Source organism: Dipteris shenzhenensis, chromosome 23, assembly GCF_047967505.1.
Source record: "Dipteris shenzhenensis isolate YYH24624 ecotype China chromosome 23, Dip_SZ_1.0, whole genome shotgun sequence".
NCBI classification, from domain to species: domain Eukaryota; kingdom Viridiplantae; phylum Streptophyta; class Polypodiopsida; order Gleicheniales; family Dipteridaceae; genus Dipteris; species Dipteris shenzhenensis.
This window is the reverse complement of record NC_141618.1, coordinates 12,518,895-12,542,400: the sequence shown is the minus strand read 5'-3', so window position 1 is coordinate 12,542,400 and position 23,506 is coordinate 12,518,895. Positions and strand designations below refer to the sequence as shown.

At 41.6% G+C, this 23,506-nt stretch overlaps 1 protein-coding gene across 1 annotated transcript in view; it reads left to right on the top strand.

The window, feature by feature from the left end:
* Nucleotides 1-2,508: 2,508 nt before the first annotated feature.
* The window catches only part of NUDT9 (nudix hydrolase homolog 9), a 40,557-nt gene continuing 19,559 nt past the window's right edge, over nucleotides 2,509-23,506 (top strand). The window contains exons 1-7 of the mRNA XM_087394472.1: nucleotides 2,509-2,668; nucleotides 4,417-4,491; nucleotides 4,568-4,624; nucleotides 4,755-4,840; nucleotides 6,107-6,165; nucleotides 19,453-19,601; nucleotides 20,080-20,223. Of these exons, the coding sequence (XP_087250598.1) occupies nucleotides 2,591-2,668; nucleotides 4,417-4,491; nucleotides 4,568-4,624; nucleotides 4,755-4,840; nucleotides 6,107-6,165; nucleotides 19,453-19,601; nucleotides 20,080-20,223 (648 nt within the window). The 5' untranslated portion in view covers nucleotides 2,509-2,590. The remainder of the gene's footprint in view (nucleotides 2,669-4,416; nucleotides 4,492-4,567; nucleotides 4,625-4,754; nucleotides 4,841-6,106; nucleotides 6,166-19,452; nucleotides 19,602-20,079; nucleotides 20,224-23,506) is intronic.

Sequence of the window (23,506 nt, the reverse complement as noted above, 5' to 3'; positions counted from 1 at the left end):
TTTGTTGAGTGCAACCCATCCTTCTATACCGTGTGCTTTATAGCTAAACCAATTGCAACTTGAGACTTCTTAAACATAGGATGCTTCAAAATATCAAAAGGAACCTCATCTACCCTAGTAGAAGCAATACGAACTTCCTTATTCTGCCTAAGAACACGTGCAAAACTCTTAAAGTAGCAGGTGGATAAAACTCATGCTTCCAGATTCGAACAATAGATTTCTTCATGGAATCAAACAAATGCAGATCCAAATCCTTAATCATAACAGAAGTATCGTAACCATTAGCTCTCCTCTAAAAGTCGAACCTATTCCTAGCCCATGTCTCTTTCTCCTTAGTACTACCACCACCCTCATCTATCCACCTCTCCATATCAGGATCTAAATAACCAATTGCAGAAACACTACCAACTCTTGACCCCTACCAACTCCATGACTAGAAGCGGAACCTCTACCACTTGAAGCACGCCCAGAAACTGAACCAATAACATTTCTCAAACCACTACTAGAAACTTAACCAACACCCAACAAAACAGTAGCAGAACCTCCACCACAAAAACCACCTACAACAAAACACAACACAAAATAATCACAACACAAGAATTAAAACAACCAAAACATAAACAAGAACAATGATCTTACACTTACGAGGACCATCACCTCTACCAGCAGAAACACCAGAACCAACAAACCAACACCTTGAGAACCAGCCTCATCGATAGAAACACCAACAAGTCCACTGACAAAATGATTAACACCTCCACAACCATCTCCACCAACAGATACAACAACAAATGGTGAAGTCATAACACAAGCAGGTAAACCAACAGCTCGACTAGGACCTCCACCCAGCAACACCTGCCAAACCACCTACAAGAACCACAACTCTCGTATCACAACAATAACCTAAAACCACCACAAGAACCGCAACAAATCGAGAACCCATCTAAATAAACATGCAATACCTCCTGTATCACAACAATCACCAGGAATCACCATAGTCAAAGAACCACCACCATCAATTGTGCTCCCCCTCCACCTGAATTCAAACCGATAAACCGATAACATTGACACCCAAAGAAAACAAAGGATACTCCTTCATAAGGAACTCCTTAGCACACTCCACTGTCCCGAGCCGCCTTCGAAAATAGAACTCTCAAACACAAACTCCCCTCCAAAAATACTCCACAAGCATCTCACCACACTACACTCTCAAAGTTCCAAAAACTCACCTCTTAGCCTCACCTCAACTTTCGTCCAAAACCGTAGCAAACAAGACTCGAAGCAAACGAAACCCGCAGCAAATGAAGCCTAAATCCTTCACCAAAGCCTGAGATTGCGAGCCTTTTCGTTGCACACGTAGTAGATCAACACTCAACAAGACTTCAATCCCGCAAACCCATAGAAAATGAGCCGACACAATCAACGAATCTGCCAAAAAACTACCCGTAGCCTGCACCAAGCGAACCAAGACACTCTCAAATCCCTCCAGCCTGCACCAAGCGAGCACAAACTGCGAAAACTTGCAGCACTCGCATAGAAACCAACAGAAGACACCCACATGCAATGGAGAAAGCACACCATGCATTAGAGAAGCTCGCATCAGAGACGAGACGCTCTCCAACGTCTACACTCCCTCCAAGATAAAAAAACTGCATGCTGCCGCCAAAACGTGACAATTAACTAGCCACTACTCCAATGACTGCCACGTGTTAGTGAAGACTCCCTCCCTTTAGACCTCAACTGTCGGGAAAGTGCTCCGGTTTTCCTTTCTCGATCGGGAAGCCGTCGGAAAAGCGGCGCGTGGCCTTTTGACTGCTCACCGCATTCCCGTTACTTTCCTCCTGAGAAAGGGCTCTTGGAGCACTTTCCCTCCAACCATAAAGTAGAAGCTCTTGGAAAGTCCAAACTCCTTTTCAATTTCAACTACTCCCAGGAATAATGGTGTTTACACACCAAAGCCCTGCCCGTCCAAAATTGAATAATATGGCTCTTGGCAGGTAGGGGTGCTTACAGAGCATTCCCGTGTATGAGAAGGCTGGTAGGGGCTCTTATATTCTAGCATTACTCGGAGTCTGTCCTTGCGTAGCATTTCTGCTTGGAGCTGCCAGCCATTGTCAGATGCAGGTGGTGTAACAGCCAGCGAGAGAGTGAGAGAGAGAGAGAGAGAGAGAGAGAGAGAGAGAGAGAGAGAAGAGAGGGCAATTTTAGAAAAAAGAGGGGTTTAGCCCCGTAATGCCCGGGTGGAGAGAAAGATCTCCACCGGAGCACCTCCAATGCCCATAGCTGTAAGCTCAAAAACACGAGATGGAGCAAATTCCAGCAAATACTGGCATATTTGCCATCACGGGAAAGCCCTCTTACACACCAATGAAGAATCTTGGGCATGTGGTGGGCAGGTGCGTTAAATGTAATGGGGCAGGGGTCTTGTATAACTAAGCGAAAGCTATCAAGGATTTCTCTGTTTTAATTAAGGAGTTTACAGACTAATGCACAACCAGTCCACGGCCACATGCAATCAATGCACCATATAAGTGTGTTGTAAACACCCTAAAACATCTCTGCTGATATGTCCACGATTCTTGGATGACTGATGGGGAGCAGCACAGGCGTTTCCCATGTCGCATATCACCTGTTGCTTTGTTGTCCTTCTGCGCTCTCTCGTTCTCAGGTGTCCCCCGCCTTTCCTCTGCACAACCCAGCTATGTCTATAGAGCTACGATTGTGTACTAGTCTGTTTTTACTGCTCGCGTTGTAGGGGAATGCGTCGCTCCATCCCGTATGAACTATTGAGCTCTGGAAATTTGAGTCGAGATATAAACAATAGGCTGCAATTCATTGTGGACACTTACCACGGTGCAAACCTTTCCAATCAGGCGGTCCTTCTAATGTAAAACTGTTCTGCGACTTGCATTTGAGAACTTAAGTTCGGGTTGTATATGAGCACTTTGCATTCGATGATCCAGAAAAAGCTAAAGGAAGACGAATTATGAACAATTTGTTGGAACGAAGTGGATGCTGGAATACTGAAAGCTACGAAAACGCATAGCTTTCCATACACGTTTCTGCACAAGCATCAAAAGCGTTACGAAGTATTATCTTCCAAAAATGAATGCACAACTCCAAATACAAAGGTTCCACGTAGTTTTTAGATTCCAACGACCGAATTTTATTCTTACAAGTTCAAAGCACTGAAGAACCCTCTTTTCTAGAGTGCAATGTGGCCTGTTCCATTTCTCGCTATAAGGACTCAACTTAATTCATTAATATAGAACCTAGGTTACTTCCTAATATCCAACACTTTTTGCAACACTGTGGCCAAATCGCTTAAAGTGAAGAAGCTGCATATTGTACTGCTCGCTCTGGTTGTTTCCCGAGCAGAACTGCCTCACATATGAGGTATAGACCATGCTATTGTATGTCGTTTGCAGACTCGAAGCTCCCCTAGTAGAAATGCCAAAAATGTCGTGCGTAGAGTGGTGTGAGCGTGAGTATTAGCTTCTGCTACAACGAAACGCTCTTCTTGTGACCCTTTATTAGTCCTCAGAATGCCCCTCTATGTACTATAGGCATGTCAGAGGGTCAAGTTAATATTATTATTTTTGACATGGCTCCAACTTGGCTATTTCTGGACGGCCTTTAACGATAGAGAGTCTCTCTCTCTCTCTCTCTCATGCACGCACTCTCACATGCATGTGCCACATACTGAAGTCTGTTTACAGACTTAAACAGTGCCACAACGACTTAGTCCTCTGGAAAGGTGTCCCATCCATTTTGACAGTCCAAAAACTGCCCAATGAGGGCCTCCTCCGCCCTTTTGTCTAACCCTAATGACACCCCCCATGTCCTCCTCATATGAGCCTCGTAGGTGGGGCAGTGACATTTCTAATAGCCTGTCTGACCAGAGTAAAAAAGGAGCAATAACGGTAGTTAGCGTATCAATCCTTAAGCATTGTTGCAAACACCAGTTTGACGCTTGATAAAATTGCATGTAGGAGGATTTCGTTGGTTTCAAATCAGAAAAAAGCGTTTAAACACTTAAAAGACAAGATTTAGTTCGAATAATGCAAATATTTAATCAAGAGAAAATATTGAGCTGCAATTATTTATTGATCCCAAAAATAGGAAAAGAAGCTACTCTCACTGCCTAAGAAGACAACTCAAGTTTGAATAATGCAAGTATTCAAGGAGTGAGGGAGTATCAGAGTTGCATTTTGTTGAATCGTGTAAAAGGACAACATAAGTTTTAATTATGCAGTACCATTTGAGAGGAAGTGTTCAGTCTGCCTTTTGTTGAAAATTTCATGTGTGAAAGTATTCATCTATTCTTCGAGTTATCTTTATAATATATGATTGAAGGCAGGGAAACCTAAAGATCAACTAGAAAATTCTTATTATTTGCATGTTCTTGTCTTGCAGCTGAGAGTTGATTTTGGCTCACTATATGACAGAGTACCTCATCCTGATCCAGTCCTTGAAGAAGCCATTGATAAGGTTAGCTGCTTCTTATAAAATCGTTTTATCATTGAGTGGATTTCAATTTAGCACCATGGGAACATGCTATTTGCAGATTTGGGAGGAACGCAAGCTGGCAAACCCATCCTTGTTCAATGCTTCAAAATTCAGAGTACTCTTTTACACTATCCTTTTGTTTTGGATATCACAAGTACTTGGAATGTGGACTGGACCTCCCTGTGTACAGTCCAGAACAATTATGGAGGGATCCAATAACAGGGTAACATTTGGTGATTTTGCAGTATGGAGGTTACCACATTCCATGCCCTGCAGAAGTTGAGAGTGGTCCGAATTGCATTTGTCTTTGCCTTGGTCTGACCGATTACAAGTATGTTTCTGATCCATTTTCGATCCTCTTTTTTTACTAATGTTTGAAGTGTTGAAGTTGCAAGTGCCAAAATGCAGATGTTGGAATTTCAGCAGACAAGATTGTAAATAATAAAATAGTACCAATTGATGCAGGACAAGCAGTCGATGAGGCTTAATGATGGTAGTAAGTTAGCGTCTCTGAATCAGGAGAGCTACGTGAGACTACGAGTGTCTCAACTAAGAAGGAAATTTCAAGCCTTGCAGAAACATGCCCGCTTCTCAATGGTCGTCCTCCTCACTTCCAAAAGGTGTGCAAGGTATAGATGATATCTTGCAAAATGGCAACGAGGGTGGCTGTTGGGGGGACCTGTTGGCCTCTCATTACCAAACTACAACCAGCAACATAGGTGTTTAGCAATGGTGTTGGACGGTGTCTCCCAAATACTGTCTTTGGTGATGATACGGGTTGCTGGTGGGAAGGAGGAGTTGCATCTGCTACTCAATGCGGAAGACCCTCTGTCCATGGATCTTATAGGCTGGTGAAACCATGAGGCATGACTCCCCTCTGTTAGCCACGGTACCATGTCCCAAGTGAAGTCCCACTGCATCCTTCGCGTCCTAGCCACGATTCTAAGGCCCCCCTGTGAGATTCTGTGTTGTGAGGCAGCTCCACAAGCAATGCAAAATCATCTTGAGGTCTTTGTCTGTTGAGAAATACTTTCTCGTAACATCCACTCTCATCGACTTCATCCATGGGCCAATGAGTAATTCCTCGTGGATCACCATTCAGAAGAAATATGTAATCTTCCATGTGGATAGAGGCTAGTCCACAGTCATGACCAAAATCTGGAAATGACCTCCTAGGGCACCTGCTGCTCTTTCCAATGTTGCTATCTTTAGAGATCTAGGTGGCCACTTCGAACTGAAGACGGTTACTTGGTTGAATTTGGCCTTTACTAAGGTATTCAGTTAACTGTCTTTCGACCAATGCGTGTGGTGTATGAGGTACTTCTGTAATCCTCTCCAAGTGCCCTACTCTAGAGGGCCAAACACTCGCCTGAGCCCACTACACCTCTTGGAGGGAGTGAGTCTCCCATAACCAAAGCGATGCTAATGTTGTATGATTTAGTAGGGTAAGGGCAATAATGCTTGGCTTAAGAGATGATGTTTTTTCAATAATAAAACTAAAGGACTTCTGAAAAATTTATCCTTGTACATATTGTGTGACTATTTTGAAAGTAAATTACTTTCATGTCGTAATGTTTAGATCAAATTAAACTTGCAGGACATTTGTGGGTACAAACTTATGCTCTGGATGGAAGGACTTCCTTAATGGAGCAACAGGTATATCTCATTGTATTTGTTTTCTGCCATGGCTAGCTCATGCTAAAAGGTTAATTGTTGAGATTTCAATAGAGACAAGTACATACTATTACTGATACTTGCTCTTGCAGAATTTGCATTGAGCAGTTGCTGTATTTCAAGATAATATACTTTATTTTTATCATTCATTGCACAGGGCTTTAGCACTAATGAGAATAGCTTAGATTGATGCCTTGAGTTAGGTAACTGGATTAAGTGATGCAGCAAGCCATACAAGTTCTATAATTTTTTGCACGTAAAGGCCCTCTATTACAATGGTGTAGAGTATGTCATTATCCAATTACAAGATGATGGTGTCCCTCTATGTCAAGTTACAAGAATGCAATAGAGTTGAGAGCGTTGTATTTTAAAAAAATTTTGTGACTCAATCCTTGCTCCGTACACCCATAACTGATCTAGGTTTTGTTATCCTTATTTTACCCCTCATATAATTATCTTTGCAAGATCATCATCCTCTCTACCCTAAAAATAAATCAATATGGTCTCTAAAGGTTAAAATCTTTTGTTTCTGTCAATACATTTCAAAATGCCTTAAATTTGTAAGTTCTCATTCCTTGCGCGTGTTAGGTGTCTAACTTATGACAGCAAGCCATGAACTGATCAAAGGCCACCATGATCCACTGGCGAGAAATATGATTGCTCCAAAATATCTCTCAAGGCCCCTTTCTAACATGTTCCTATTTGTCGAGAAGCATGAGGGCTTTGGTTTTGTGAGCATGAGTGCTTTGGTTTTGTGTGGTGCATCCTCTAAAATCATGGTTGTGGATATAGGAAAGAACCTGCTACTCTCTTACCTCTCACTTAGGCAAATTTTATTTCATTGGATCCTAATGCTGGTTATCTTTTAAAAAACTATGGCCACCAAGACTAGTCTGAGAAATATTATGAAACTATTTATACTCCTATCTTTGCTCTTTACACTAGGAAATATGTAGAGAGTGCATTGACAAAATAAAGCTTTACTTTGATGAGGCTAGCTAGATAGGTAAGCAATGATTGGCATGGGAGTTGGTAGAAGGCATTGTATGGTGCGTATTAAGTTTCTTGTTTTGGCATATGCAAAAATTTAGTAGCAAGGGAGAGAGAGATGACACAAGGAGGATTGATCTACAATGTACAACCTATTACGAAGCAGTATAAACATACATTATACATTTAGGGTTAGCATACCCTGCTCTTTGGTACTCTCCATCCTTCAAATGCTTACTAGCATGGTGTGGCACTTTCAGCCACAATTCTGGTTTCTCTCAGGATTTGCATATGCTCAGATATTTTGAGTGGTCCTTTACCAAATTTTTATAAATGCATGATGTACTTCTGCCTTGAGTCTTTGCTCTTGGCTGTTTTTGTCATACTTAAATGGAAGTTCATTTCAATGCTCCCCCCCTGCCCCGCCCCCTGCCAAAAAAAAAAGCATTACAAAACGAGACCATAGAAAATTCTAACATCCCTTTTCAGTTGACAGTCAGAAGTCTCATGTCTGTAATTTCTCTGAACGTTTTAAACTTTGACCGTGGCAGTGCCTTGGTGAATAGCTCTGCCAGTTGATCTTCATAAAGTTTGGATATATTCAGTGGTTTGTTCGAATATTTGGCCAAAGGACTACATTGTATGAGAGCCCTTGATAATGAGCAAGGGCCATGGCACGGCCACAAAGGTGCCTCAGCAAGGAGACTCAGGACACCTCAGGCCACAGGGGCTCAAAGACTGACAGTAGTATTGATAGCAAGGTAGCAATTGATAGTAACTGTGACAGTTTCCTCAACGCAAAGAAGAAGCAGAGAAATGACAAAGAGCGTCTCTGTTATTACTGCCATGAGCGGGGTCACACATTTGGCATTGTTGTCACCTCATCACACCCTCCTTTCCATCAGAGTTCTACAGCTTCAGATGGAAGCTCAATAGAAGGGAGAATCTCCAGGTGAACCAATCTAGGAATTAGGAGGACATAAGGTCACTCTTCTCCTTGATGGTGGAAGTTTGGAGAGTATTTGCTCGACAGTTGTCTAGTTACCGATTGCAATCTCCCCAATGAGCAGTCAGCAAAGGTGCTCAGTTTCACAGTGCATTTGGCCACGCTCAGCCCTAGAATAGTTGCACTGGATGCTGAGGTCTCCATTTTGGACTGCCCATCTTTCATAAAGTCAAATCTGAAAGAGTATATTCTCATCCTTCTTGATTTTTTGGATCTCCTTTAAGACCTTTGAGATCAAAGCTAATGAGCGTATGATGGGATTCGAGCATCCCCCCTTTCCCCCCCCCTTTAAAATTGTATATATTATGACCTGATTTAAAACGAGTGATGAGATAAGTCTACCACACATTGTCCCCTTGTTTAGTTTGGCATGTGGTTCAAACCAAATTTTGGGAAAACAGTGGCCCTATTGCATTATGAAGACCATGACCTTGTTTCTTTTGTTCGTATATATATTTTTTAATTCCATATTGAATATTTAATAAACCCATCTATCTGTGGTAATTAATTCCCTTCCCGCGTCTCCATTGCAATAAAGGAGCCAAATTATCCTGTCTTGTCTTTGTGACTGTTAGGATATGGGGTATGGTGTCAAGCCAATTTCTTGGAGATGTGTCACCGCAGGCTCGAATTCCAATCCGTAGCCTCTCCAAATGTTGTTCCTTTCACTGCATGTGCCTTTGACCAATTGATCGCATGTATAGCTGTTGCTATTGCTTTGCTACTACAAACACTGAACAAAAAAACGTTGCAACTAAAGTAAATATGTTAAAGTTCCCATTGTGTGCTACAAACCAAGAATTTGGTAGATTCATAATTATCTGCAAATTATATTGCACTTCTATAAATCTGTCCAAGGCATCAAATGCTTGAATATGGTTTCAAATCCTCTAGAGGGGCTTCAATTCCTTTTGGTGACTGAATTTTGTTGAAGATGACAAACTCCCTTAATCGAAATCCTTAAGCAGACTTCAGATCCTTGAGGGGGACTTCAAATCCATGAGGAGGACTTCAGATCCTTGAGAGAACTTCAAAGTGAGACATTCCCTCTCATTGTTACTTTTGAGAGATGTTATCTTTCTAGGGGCTTCAGATCCTTGCTTCTTGGGGCTTCAAATCCTTGAAGAAGTCTTCAAATTGAGAAGCATTCCATCTCATTGTTACTTTTGAGTGACGTTATCTTTCTTCCTATTTGAGCTTTTTCCATTGCAATGAAACTTTGAACTATACCTCCTTCAAGTGAAGTAATTAAGAACGTTTCTTGTACATCAATGAAGGTAAAAAAACATTTTCTCCCTAGTGAGGATGTGGTGTGTCAAAATATGTCTTTTTCTTTCCTTATATGTCTTGCAATGGAGGATATTTTGCCTTTGTTGCTTCATTTGTTGGTCAAAAGTGCTCCTCTCTCCTTTGTCTACACCATCTTGGATAAGCCATCCTAATGCATATGCTGCAATAGCTAATAATAGAGGAGAAAGAGGACACCCTTGTCTGATTGACCTTTGCCATTGGAAAAGGGTAGAAGTTTTCCCATTGATTTCAATCTTTGCCCTTGCCTACAAAAAGAACACTTAACAAATTTTCTATAATTTGATCCTACCCCCATATTCTCTAGTATGAATTGAATCTATCGTTCGGTCCTACCCCCATATTCTCTAGTGTAAATTGAATGAAATCCCACTCCATTTTGTCATATGCTTTATTAAAGTCAATCTCAAGAAAACAAATGTCCTGCCCCTCTTCATCAACATACTCTAGACCATATCCACACAGGACACCAAGAGCTTCATCCTCCCAGAGACCAAACATAACCTCTATGATGTTGCATGATTACTATGTGTTTTTATTCCTGCTTTTCTTTAGTTGAATCGGGCTTTGAATTGGAGAAAATGCAAAGCCCCTTGGCATTCTTCTCTTCTTTCTCGTTTCCAAGTTAGTGGTGTCCTTTAAGCTTGGCTTTGAGCCTGCCACTTTAGTTTGCTGACTTTTCCTCTCTATCTGAACTGTTCTTTTACCTTTGACCATAGTGAAAGGAGAGCCCTCATTTTCTACATTGGCTCTATCTACTTGAAGAAGTAGTTCCTCGAAATTTTGAGTATTTGGGACTATTTCCTCAACCTCTTCATCCGAGCTTGAGTCATCTAAGGCCTCATCTCTCAGCACCTTGAAAGAGTTCTTAGACAAAACTGCCTTTCCTTGTTCATTCTCTACCCCTTTCTTTGCTGAGGGAGGTATCGTATCTCCTTTGGTTCCTCGGTAGTTACTTTCCCTACCTTTTCTGATTCTAAAATATTCCTTAGCTTCTTTAGTCCTCTTACGACCCGATCTAGAGGGACAATTTCTAATAAAGCGTCCCCCTAAGACTTTCTTGGCAACATGCCACATGTCACTATTCTAGCCAATTTCTAGAATACAAGCCTCAAAGGGCCTCTTTTTCGGGGTCACATGGACCATTTTTCGTTTCTTTACTAGGCTCCTCGATCTCAGGATATTTTAAACCCGTCTTTGGTACCTGAAACATTTTCTAAATGCATTTCGACTAGGCACCCATTAATGGTTAGTCTTTGCATGCAAATAAATAAAATAAACCCTTACTAATCCTAGTCACTTGGGGCGTCCCCCTCTAATCACATGTGCATAAAACATATAAACAGATTCTTGGGTTAACCGAGACTAATCCCTCTCGAATAATTAAAAGCTTGATTATTCATCAAAGCACTTTAATTAATGCCGAGTCTCTCCAACCGAAGTTGGCACATCTTGGTTAATCAAACCAAGTCTTCCTATCCGAAGTTAGGTTCTTTGACCGAAGTCAATTCTTTGACCAATAAATATTTCTGTTTGAACACAATTAAATATATCGAGAACATTTAATCATGATCAAATAGTTGGTCATTTAAATCTTTTTCTTTGGAGTATTTACATCTTGGTGACATCGCCTCGGCTTCTATTCAGTTGACCTCAACTGAAAAGCCTCTTTGTAAATACCCAAGAGTTGTGGATGATCTGATAGCATATCCTCATCCATCCACTTGGCATTCAATGCCGAATAGTTTTGAATTTTACAAGAAATCTGTAAAATTCCTTGCCATGAGACCCTTTGTGTACCATATGATACACAATCTGTTCTAGCTGAAGGATTTTCTCCAGCTCTTCCACCTCTGGTGGATTTTCCATTATTAGTTCTAAAGGCTTGGGTCCCTGGAATTTCTTGAGAAGACTTATATGGAAAGCATTGTGAATTTTCCAATGCTCTGGTAAGTCCAATGTGAAAGCCACCTCATTTATCTCTTTTGTAACCTAAAAAGGTCCATAATACCTGGGAGAGAGCTTAACATAAACTTTTTCTTTACCCTTGAGCTTCCTGAGCCTTGCTTTCTCAAACTTTAGGAGTACCCAGTCTCCTTCTTTGAGATCCATCTGCCTTATGTGCTTATCTGCAGCCTTCTTGTGCTTTTCCTGAGATCTTTCAATTGCTGTCCGAACCTGGCTGAAAGTTATTTCAAGGTCTCTTACATACTTATCAGCTGCAAATATCTCATCTTTGGTCCTGAGTATGGGTGGAAGAACCACCTTCCCATAAATGATCTCAAGCTTTTCCAGTGGAGTCATGAACTGTATTATTATAAGCAAACTCCACTAGTGGGAGATACTTTTCCCAGTCTGATTTATGCTCAGCCACGTAGCATTTCAGCATATCCAAAATTGTCGAATTTGCCACTTCACTTTGACCATCTGTTTGGGGATGAAAAGAAGAGGAAAATTTCAGTTTTGTCCCCATATTATCAAATAAAGCTCTCCAGAATAAACTAGTCATCCTGGGGTCTCGATCACTGACAATGGATTTAGGCATACCATGATGCTTGAAAATCTGTGCCAAAAAGAGCTTGGCCATGTGATCAGCCTTTATAGTTTTGCGCACTTGAATAAAATGGGCTTGCTTACTGAATCTATCAATAATAGTCCATATTCCATCATTTCCAGACTTTGATCGTGGCAAGTCAAAGATAAAATCTATTGCAATACTTTACCATGGTGCTTGAGGCACGGAAAGAGGCATCAATAAACCAAGTGTCTTATATCTGTCATACTTGACTTTCTGACAAGTAAGGCATTCTGTGTCAAACTGATGTATGTCCTTGTGCATACCCGGCCAATAAAAATACCTCTCAATAGCTTGGGTTGTTGTGGCTGCAATCCCTCGGTGTCCTGCATATGGAGGTGTATGGCATTCATCAAAAATCTTTTGCCTCATCTCTTGGGTGATGCATAAATAGTCATCTTTCATCAAGTACCCATCTTTCATTGAATATTGACTGAATGACTGTCCCTCTTGTATTTGCTGAAATATTTCACCAGAATCAACATCATTGGCATATTGCTCCCTCATTTCCTCAAGATCCTTGTGATGTGCAATTGTCACATTATGTACCTGAGGTCTTCGGGACAAAGCATCAACCACTCTATTTCTTGCTCCCGGAGTATGGACAATCTGAAAATGATACATTGACAGCATGTTTGCCCATTTCATATGCTTTTCAGAGAGCTTAGTTTGTGATAAGAAATATCTGTGACTTTGGTGATCAGTTCTGACAGTAAAATCTGCACCCAAAAGATAATGCTTGCATGTATTCACAGCATGAACTACAGCCAACAATTCTTTTTCGTAGATTCCCAAGTATCTCTCAGCATCACGCAATCTTCGGCTTTCGTATGCTACTACATGTCCATTCTGATGTAATGCAGCCCCAACACACTCTCCACAAGCATTGCAATCAACATCAAAAGGTTGATAGAGATCCGAGACTACAAGAATAGGCTCTGTAGCCAACTTCTTGAGTGTATTGAATGCTTTCTTCTGTGACATTCCCCATGTGAAGGCTGCAGTTTTCTTGATAAGATCATGTGGTGGAGCTGCAATATGAGCAAAATGTTGAATCTCCTGTAATAGGAGTAGAGTCTCAAAAAGCTACGGACTTCATGCATAGTTTTCATCTCTGGCCATTCTTGGATGGCTCGGATCTTTGCAAGATCCATCTATATCCCATTCTTGGATATTATGTGCACCAGATAATGGATCTCTTCCAAAAAGAATTCACTTTTCTTGCTGTTGGCAAAAAGTTGATGATTTCGAAGTCTTTTGAAACTCCAAAGCAAGATGTTTTCTGTGCTCTTCTTCTGTCTTTGAGAAGACTAAGATATCATCAAAGAAAGTACCTGTGAAGTGCTTGTACTTTCCGAAGATGCGATCCATCATTCTATTGAATGTGGCTGGAGCATTGGTTAACCCAAAAGGCATCGTATTCATACAACCCAAATGTAGTGCGAAAAGCTGTCTTATGCACATCTTGTGGTTGTATTCTGACTTGATGATAACCACTCTTCAAATCTATCCTGCTGAAAACTATTGCTCCTTTGAGCTAGTCAAGCACATCGTCTATACGTGGTATCGGAAATCTATTCTTGATGGTCATCTTATTTAATGCGCGGTAATCACCACACATTCGAAAAGAACCATCTTCCTTTTGTACTAAAAGTACCGGTGAGCAAAAAGGAGATGAGCTGGGCTGAATCAACCCTTTGGACAGCAAGTCCTGCACCTGAGCCATAATCTCCTCTCTCTGAGTCGCAGACTCTGTAAGGTGGTCTATTTGGTGGGTCACTGCCAGGCAATAACTCTATCTGATGATCTTTTGGTCTCTTTGGGAGTAATCCCCGTGGCAAAGCATATGAAAAACAATCTTTAAAGTTCACAAGAAACTGAAATTTATCATTGTCTGCATCATTCATTTCAGCATGCATATCATTTTCTTTTTCTTTTACAAAAACCATGTACGCAGAAATTGCAAACTTTATTGCTTTACCACATGTAACATCAGATACAATGGGAATAGTTTCCTATTTATTCCTGGCAACTAAATGCTGGTTTTTCCCTCTATGGGTAAAACTCAGCACCCTCTTAGAGTATTCTATCTTTACTTCTTTTCGATGGAACCACGGTGTACCAAATACAACATCATGCTGCTTTGAGAGGAGAAATTAAGAAGTCCTCCTGATCTATATAACTCTGTACATGGACACGAAGCTTTCCAATCAAAGAAGTGACTTGCACTGAACTCACATGGAACAAAGAGCTCTGCCTAGCTCTTCAATTTTAATCCCTAATCTCAGGGCTAATCCCTAATGCTTGTGGCTTTTTTTGCTCCTTATAACCCGAAGGCTTCTTAGGGCACTAGGCAGCCATATGCCCCTCTTTCCCACATTTAAAGCATTTCCCATCTCTACGGAATTCAGCTATCTATTCAGGAGTGAATTGGGATTTGCCTTTATGTCTTTGAAAATTGAGTACCCCTTGGCTTTTGAGGCTGAAACCATTTCTTCTCAACCTTGGGATACTCTTTCTTTTCTGATTTTGAAAAATCAGGTTTCTTTCTTTCAGTACCTCCTGCTTGCAAGGATGGCACTGTGGCTGGATCTTGCATATGCATGAGACTGGCTACTGAAGCCGAATGCATAATGTCTTGAATGCTCTTCAACCTCTGAGTATTCACCACTGCCTGAATTTTTGAATTGAGACTTGTCCTGTACTTTCTCAGTTGGGTTCTTTTGGAGATCTTTTTGAAAGGTGCAACCTGCAAATAAGCATCCCAAAACTTTTGATTGTACACCTCCACTGTATCTCCTGCATCCATATGTAAATTGTCCCAACCATGAAGGACATGATCTTTGAGCTGTTTAGGCATGAACTGGTTGTAGAAGGCTTTCTTGAAGCTCTTCCACCTCTTTGGGGCCCACCCATGTGTGGTCTGTGCACTCCACCATGCACTAGCTGTCCCTGTCAAGTGCAAGCTGACCATTCTCAACTTGGAGGATTTTGAAAAGTTTTCTGTACCAAATGCAGCATCAAACTGCCTAATGAACTGCATTGCCTTCTTTGTATGACCATATTGACCATTAAAGGTAATAAACTTGACAGATTTACCTCCATCTTTGAATTCCTTGGTCTTGGAAGACTTGCTCTTCCTAGACCTCTTGTGTTTCCTTTCTTTCTTGGATGGTTTATCTGATGAAGAAGAAGATATAGAAGTTGCGCTTAAAGTAGACGGTGAAGAGCTTGGAGATCGGTGATGATGCCTCGATCTCTTCTTGCTATGAGACCGTTCCCTATGAGATCCCTCTCTCTTGGGCTATGCACGAGAGTGTGCCTAGCATTGGCACATCATAAGTTGCACTAGGCATAGTTTTTGCTCGAAACAAATGCTGAGCTCTTGGATCCCTTCTGAGTTCTTTCATCCCCTGCATACGAATGCGTACCATCTACTCAAACTCTTGCTGAGTTTGCTGCACAATTCTTTGTCTTGGATGTGCATCCCTATTTTGTGAATCCCACTAGATAGGTGATTGAGACATCTTTCTATAACTTGTCTAAGATCTACAAGCTCTCACACACACTGTGTATGCAACTGATGCACTCAGCCTTTGCTTTTTAAAGAGAAAATACCTCAACTAGAGGTGTATTGCATTCACACCTATGGCAGTGCCGGGCGGTCAACTCAAAGCATAAACCCACAAGGTTGCTAAAGCATCAACAACTATGTTGCCCCTTTCCTGGCTGTTGCAAAAAGCACTCAGAATGCATCTATTTTCCCTACTGCTGCCAAGGAAAGCAGTGTTTCGAGGCTCTGATACCAATTGAAACAAAACTCATGATGTAACAAAACTCTTTCTCTCTCTCTCTCTCTCTCTCTCTCTCTCTCTCTCAGACACAACATTAGATCCAAGGGCAACTTGCTCTCCTGGATCCCCCTTTAGGGCTTATATTTATTTCTCTGTAAAAGGTTACAGAAATCTCAGTACAAAAACTATGTAAAAATATGAATAGACTAGAATTTACAAGGAGACTAGCTCCCTTTCTTGGCAACATGCCACATGTCACTATTCTAGCCTATTCTAGAATACAACTCAAAGGACCTCTTTTTCAGGATCAACTCACATGTGCATAAAACATATAAACAAATTCTTAGGTTAACCGAGATTAACCCCTCTCGATAAATAATTAAAAGCTTGATTATTCATCAAAGCACTTTAATTAATGCCGAGTCTCTCCAACCGAAGTTGGCACATCTTGGTTAATTAACCCAAGTCTTCCTAACCGAAGTTAGGTTCTTTGACTGAAGTCAATTCTTTGACCAATAAATATTTCTCTTTGAACACAATTAAATATATTGAGAACATTTAATCATGATCAAATAATTGGTCATTTAAATCTTTCGAGACATCAACACATGGTTCACCAATACAAGATCCTTTGATTGGGCTTTGTCACGAACTCTGTGCGATCTTCGAGGTCCCATCCTCCAAGGTCCACTCAGAAGAATACTTTGCCACTCTGAAATCACAAAGTGTATTCAGCAACCACTTTGGTACACGCCAATTTGTCTGCAAATGTGCAATGTTACTGCAATTTTTGGCAATGTATAGAAGATGCCTAAAATTTTACCAAGTCGGATAGGCACCAATGCAAAACTGAAGTGAAGTTGTGAGTACAACGTTTAAATGGCAATTTGTATGGCAAAAATTATACGGTGACTATACGGCAACAATGTCGTAGTTCAAGCTCTACAGACGAATTTGCAGTGAAAGTCAGTTGTTGAATCTGTACATATGAAATCTGTCGCAAAATCCGTACAGATATACAAGTGTACAAGTTTCAAATAGGTCGTATGGATTGCCGTTCAAAAAGCTTGTACGGACAGAAGTATGTGGGAGTGGGAAGTCAATGCCTAGATGGTGAACGCCATTGTTAAACGAACAACACGTGCATGTACAATGACGTTTGTATGAACGGATGTCACCAAAGCTGCAAATCGCAATGCAACAGTAGCTCAAAGCTTCTGCAACAAAGGGCGACAACTGTACCGGGCATGTGTCACTAAGATGTAATGGGACTCGGGAGTTGGTTAGAGGCCGTTGAAATAATTGGTTAGTGATGTCTGCATCCTTGCAAATCTGTATTCTTGAATGATGACTTGTAGGAGATGTACGTTTAGTAGCCTCTAGGCTTTGTGGTTTTGAGATCAAAAGGTATGGTTTACAGGTTGCAGAAGGCTTTGTATGGTCTTAAATAGGCTACTTGGTCTTGGAACCAGAAGATTGAATTAGAAGATTGATGCCTTCTTTCAAAGGAAGTGTTTTTGGATATCAGTTGCAGATCCAAACTTGTATCTCTTTCGGAAATGAGGTATGGTCACTTTGATTATCCTCTATGTGGATGATCTCATACTGACTGGCAGTCATGTGGAGCACATAGCCATGATGAAGGTTGCCTTGTCAGAGGAGTTTGAGATGACGGATTTAGGCTTACTTCATTTCTCTTTGGGATTGGAGATTTGGTAGTTTTAGAGGGTGTTCTTTGTTTCTCAGCAGCGGTATGTTCATAGTTGTTGAGGCCCTTGGGATGGAGAACTATGAGCCTATTTCATCTTCAATGGACCCAAATACCAAACTTACTAAACATGATCCTTGTAAGTAGCTTGATGCCTCAATGGCAATAGTGGATAATTTAAATACATCACTAAGTATTGTGAAAAGAGTAGAAAGTGCTTGTATTGAAAGCTTGTCGGTTCATTGATATGGTTGCTGAACTTCATGTTGGACTTGTGTTTTCTAGTGGGGGTTTTAAGATCATTCATGCAGACACCTTTGAAGACTCATTGGGACACATAATTAAGGATCTTGCAGTATTTGCAGGGTATGAATCATTTTAGACTCTGTCATGACACTATAGGGGGATTGAAAGATAGAGTCAGGCTCCGGGGTAGGAGTGAGACTGTTTGGGAAGGAGATCCAGACATGAAGAGATCTACTTCAGGATAGGGATATACCCTTGGCTCGGAAGCAATTTCTGGAGCAGCAAGAAGCAACCAATTGTTGCCTTGTAAGTTGTCCACTAAGATAGAGTATCGGGCTGCTTGTGGTGCTGATTGCGAGGTAGTGTGGTTGAGGAGGTTACTTGGTCAGATTGGGTTTTATCAAAAGGAACACACGGTCATCTAGTGCAACAACCAGAGTTGTATAACTATTGCTTGGAAACCAGTATTCCATGCCCGGACCAAGGATATAGAGATATAGTATCACTTTGTTCTAAAAATATTTTGAATGGTGACATCTTGCTAGTTTTTGGTCCAACAGAGGACCATGCGACGTCTTGACAAAGCCTCTTCCACAGATGATGCTCCGGTGGCACATATTTGAACAGGAGTCACCAACCCTCCACAAGTTGTGAATGATCCATATGGAGTGGATGATGCAGAAGACCTTGACTTGCTCGAGCTCTATTTATTAGACGCAGATACTACTATGACATAGGAACCTTCCCAGATTGACTTGTGAGGTGGACGGATTACCCTACAGAGGTATGCTAAAATAAGTCCAAAGGGCCAAGAAAAGAGTGACTTCAACTGATGATATATGATCTCCACCTCTTCAGCCTTCCCAAACCCTTGGATGAGAGAAGTTGAGAGCAGTTTCCCTCTTGAACATACTCCAGCACATGTACGATAGAGGCGATGGGAACAAGTAGCACAGCAACAAGCATTCCCAACGTGGATCATGAAAGAGATTAGAGCTATCTCAACATAGGGATTGAGGAGAAACCTAAGCATTTAGAGAAAGCCACATGGCCCAAACAGTTGACTAGAGGACCCCACAAAGACAATGGCAACAAAGGTTCTGGTCACAAAATTTGTGACAACAGGTGTTTTGGTCACCTAAAAGTGACAAAAGAGTCGGATAGGAAAGTGTGACAATTGTGCTGTGGTCACAATAGTGTGACAATGCGGTTCTCTGTTGTGAAAATACAGTTCTATTTAAAAAAATGAAGAATAATACAAGGGGTTTTGCTCAAGGTGGCAAGGAAGGTTTTGTCACCCTACGCTTGGAAGGATACAATGAGGCAGTATCACCACAGGTTTGGTAACTCAAGAAGGCTTGGTGTCACCATAGGCTTGGGTGAATCACTGTGCTTGATCTTGCTACTTTTTAATTTTTCTTTGGCACCTATTAACAATTGTATTGATATTGTTCTTCCATTTTCACTATTTTCTTTTTCCTTTTCCTTTTCCTTCTATTGTAAGGTGCATCATTTTCATGGAGCTGCATATGTAAACACGTATCAAATATATGGCTTGGGATTTTTGGTGTATAATGTGATGGCTTTCTTTCTTCTTACAGATGACCAATGACTTGAAATTGACATTGTTGTGCCTTTGTAGAGGATGTGGACAGGTGCAAGCACATGGCAAGCCCGCTTGGAAATGGTGCAATTGTTGAAACTACTGATAATTGCATCTTGGTGCTACAGAGGAGCCAGAGCGTGGGAGAGTTTCCTGGCCATCTTGTGTTTCCTGGTGGACATTCTGAGGTTTGTAGTATCAAGAAGTACTCTGTCATGTCATGTTTGTAATGAATTTTAGTCTGAAACAATAGCATTGTAGAATAGAATCGGTAGACTCATCTGAGTGGTATTACATGAGCCAATCTTCCGTTAGTATCTAGAGGAGATAACTGCATGAAGAACTATAGTATTATTTTTGGAACTTTGAGCCGCCCTTGCAAGCACTCATATTTGCACTTATATCTGGTGGCCATCTTGTGTTTCCTGGTGGACATTATGAGGTTTGTAGTATCAAGAAGTACTTATCATATCATGTTTGTAATGAATTTTAGGCTGAAACAATAGCATTATAGAATAGAATTGGTAGGCTCATCTGAGTGGTATTACATGAGCCAATCTTCCATTAGTATCTAGAGGAGATGTGCATGAAGAACTATAGTATTATTTTTGGAACTTTGAGGCGCCCTTGCAGGCACTTATATTTGCATATTTTGTTCTTTTACAGCCGGAGGAAGTTGGAATCTGCAATCATGTTGATGGATGTGTATCAGACAGCAAAGAGAAGTTGAATGCAAAGATAACTGAAGAGATGTTTGATGGAATAATAAGAGAAGTTGTGGAGGAGACAGGAGTGCCTGCTTCATCCTTGGTAACTTCTTACCTCTTAATGAGAATCCAAGTAGTGTTCTTTTAGGTGTGCACATCTGCACTATGCATTAAATCAATGCTGAAACATAAGGGGACATAGAACAGTGGAAGTTTACTTGCAGCTCACCATTTGCATGCTTAATGAATTGTATAATGCAGTTTTTGTATGGATGATTCTAATTCAGAAGATCTAAGTTTAATTTGAATTTTCAATATGTGATGTGACAAGTGCGTAGAGCATGAGAACAGTTTCTCCTGCTTGCTGTTTTTGCCACCCCTTCGCCATAGCCTCTCCCCCCCCATACCCTCCCTGAAGTGCAAGACATGGAATGGAAAGGAAAAGCAAGACTAGGAAAGCATAATGGAAATGAAATAATGCGAGAAAGAAATATACAACCAAGCAAAGCACTTACATGATCAAGGAAGGCATGAGGCTTGATGAAAATGACAATGAAAGTACAATGCCTTTATAGGATAGGCACACACACTCTAAGTGTCAAATGTATATGGGATAAGTCCCATAGTGACACATAGCACTCTAGGATATAAAGTAGTATAGTAACTACTCTAGAACACACTAAAAGTCACTCAAATTGACTCCATTTCCTAACACCCCCCCATGGAGGAAAGGTGAGGGACTATTGGAATGGAACCAAGAACAGAACATGACAATGATGGTCATCAAAACTGTGCATGCTGGTCTAGAACTAGACATGGCTCCCACACAATCTCAGAGGCAAGTGAGCATAACATAGAAATCTCATCTAGCATGGCTCAGAGGCTCATCATGCATGGATGCATGATCAACTCAGAGGCCTAGGAGACCAATGCATCAACAAATAGATCTATCAAAACCAAAAACACATGGCTCCCACAGTACATCCCTACCTGGCTCCAAAGACTAATGAGGAACATGGAGCCACACACCAAAAATATAAAAGAAATACATCGTTTTAGGAGGACTATCCAAGGCAGAGGACCTTTATTGACTCAACACACATGATTTATTGCATTCATTTTTGGGAAACACCCCCAGGCCAGAGTACCCAAATATATTATGCTTTAGAAAGCAAAATCATGATCTCCATCATCCTCTAGATGCAGGAGACAGACTGTAAGAGCATGATTGTGTGTCGGTGAGTCATCTTCATCTGCATCATTACTAGTGGCAGATGCCACCCAACTGGCATGATCCTTCGATTGTTGTTGAGCAAGCTTTTGGTAACACTTGTCCTCGGTATGACTGAGCTTGTTGTAGTAAGTGCACTTGAATGGCTTGAATGTCTTTCCTCGTGCTGGTGGAGTCGATGGCCTAGGTCTCCATTTGCTGGTGGAGACAAGTGCCTGTGTAGTATCCGCTGAATAGGATGGAGATTCTTTGTTGCGGCGATCCTTTTCAAGCAAAAGAGACACCATATCTTCGAATGTAGTCGATGCAATGCGAAGTACTTCAAGGGCATTCTCAAAGCGAGAAATCCCTTCCATACTTGTCATCAGGACAGCCATTTGTCCTCGTCATCCGGGCAACACTTCAAATTGGAGAGTTGTTGAAGTGAAGATTGAATCTTTGCTATATGCGCACTCGAAGTATTAGACTCTTCTATTTTCAGCTTATAAAATTGCATTTTCAGAAATACCTTGGAGTTGGTGATCTTGTTACCAAATATATTCTCAAGGCGTGCCCAAATCTCCTTTGCCTTGGACTTGAAGTCGATGTGATGAATCAATGAATCATCTAGGCAAAGCCCGATGATTGCGATGGCCCTCGAATTGTGTTGCTTCCAAATCTTTCGTGTTTGAGGCTCCGTTGATGCCTCAAGTGCTTCATCATCTTCGATGGCATCCCAAACATTCTCCTTCATGAGAAGGAGTTGCACTTTTGTTTGCCATGTGGGAAATCCGTGCCCCTTGAATTTGTCCACAAGAAGAGAGTTGGTGGAAAACGAACCCATAAAGCTGGCAGCTAGGAGAGAGAAGAGTGATGGATAGAATAAAGGGCACAAACGAGCTGAGGGAGAAATGGAGGGCTGAGGAAGAAATGGGAGAAATGGCGGGCAAAGAAAAAATGGTGGTCACAATGGAGATGTAGGAGAGGAAGAAATGGCGGACAGAACAGCAGCGAGTAGAGAAGAGGAGTGGGGAGACTGTATGGCACAACAGTCCGCACTGTTGTACGGCTGGTATGGACAGAGAAGCGGGCTTGCTGCTTGCTGCGAGCTGGGCACTAGGCCAAGAGAATGACACCTAGGAGCGGAGCATGGGGCTGCCATGAATCATTGGAGTTGAGCTGCCTCACACCATTGGAGGTTCCACGAGCCTTGAGTTGAGTTGCCATTGTTGGTGAGGCTCAGGGTGGAGAGAGTAGAGCTCAAGATGGAATTGGAGAAGCCATTCCTCCAAGGGGAATGAGGGAGAGAGGCTTCAATATCCTCAATCTCTTACCCCAACCTCTTGGAGGATAGTCTAGCTCTGATACCAAATGAAGATGCAAGACATGGAATGGAAAGGAAAAGCAAGACTAGGAAAGCATAATGGAAATGAAATAATGTGAGAAAGAAATATACAACCAAGCAAAGTACTGACATGATCAAGGAAGGCATGAGGCTTGATGAAAATGACAATGAAAGTACAATGCCTTTATAGGATGATAGGCACACACACTCTAAGCGTCAAATGTATATGGGATAAGTCCCATAGTGACACATGGCACTCTAGGATAAAAAGTAGCATAGTACTACTCTAGAACACACTAAAAGTCACTCAAATTGACTCCATTTCCTAGCACTCCCTTCTTTTCTTGTTTCCCTTTCTCCCCTTAGCCTTGTTCTTCTTCCTTCCCTTTTGCCCTTCCTCTGCTTTCCTTTTGCGCCATTGTTCCTTTCAGGTCGCCTTCAGTTCACTAGTCGTGGAGCTTCAAAGGAGCCTATCATGTGCCTTTTCCAGTTCGTGACTGCAGCTGTGATCTTGGGTGCTTTTTGTCAAGTTTTCGTGCAGCTTTGAACTGTTTGCTAGCCCTTCTACAGCCCGTACAACCCCTAGAGGTGGCACGCCGGTTCGAACTGTTTTCGTGGTAGTTCTTCTGGCGCGCGGTCTGTATTTTTGTGCCAAGCAGCCCTTTGCTGGCCCATGGTTAGCAGCTGGAGCTCTCATTCGTCGTCTCTTTGGGCGTCCTTCTCTTGATGCTCCATCTTACTCTTGTTGGTCTGTCCTACTGGTATTCTCAATTACTTGGCAGCTTGATTTCTTGGCTGGTCCATGGCCTGCTTCTCGATATCAGGCAGCCC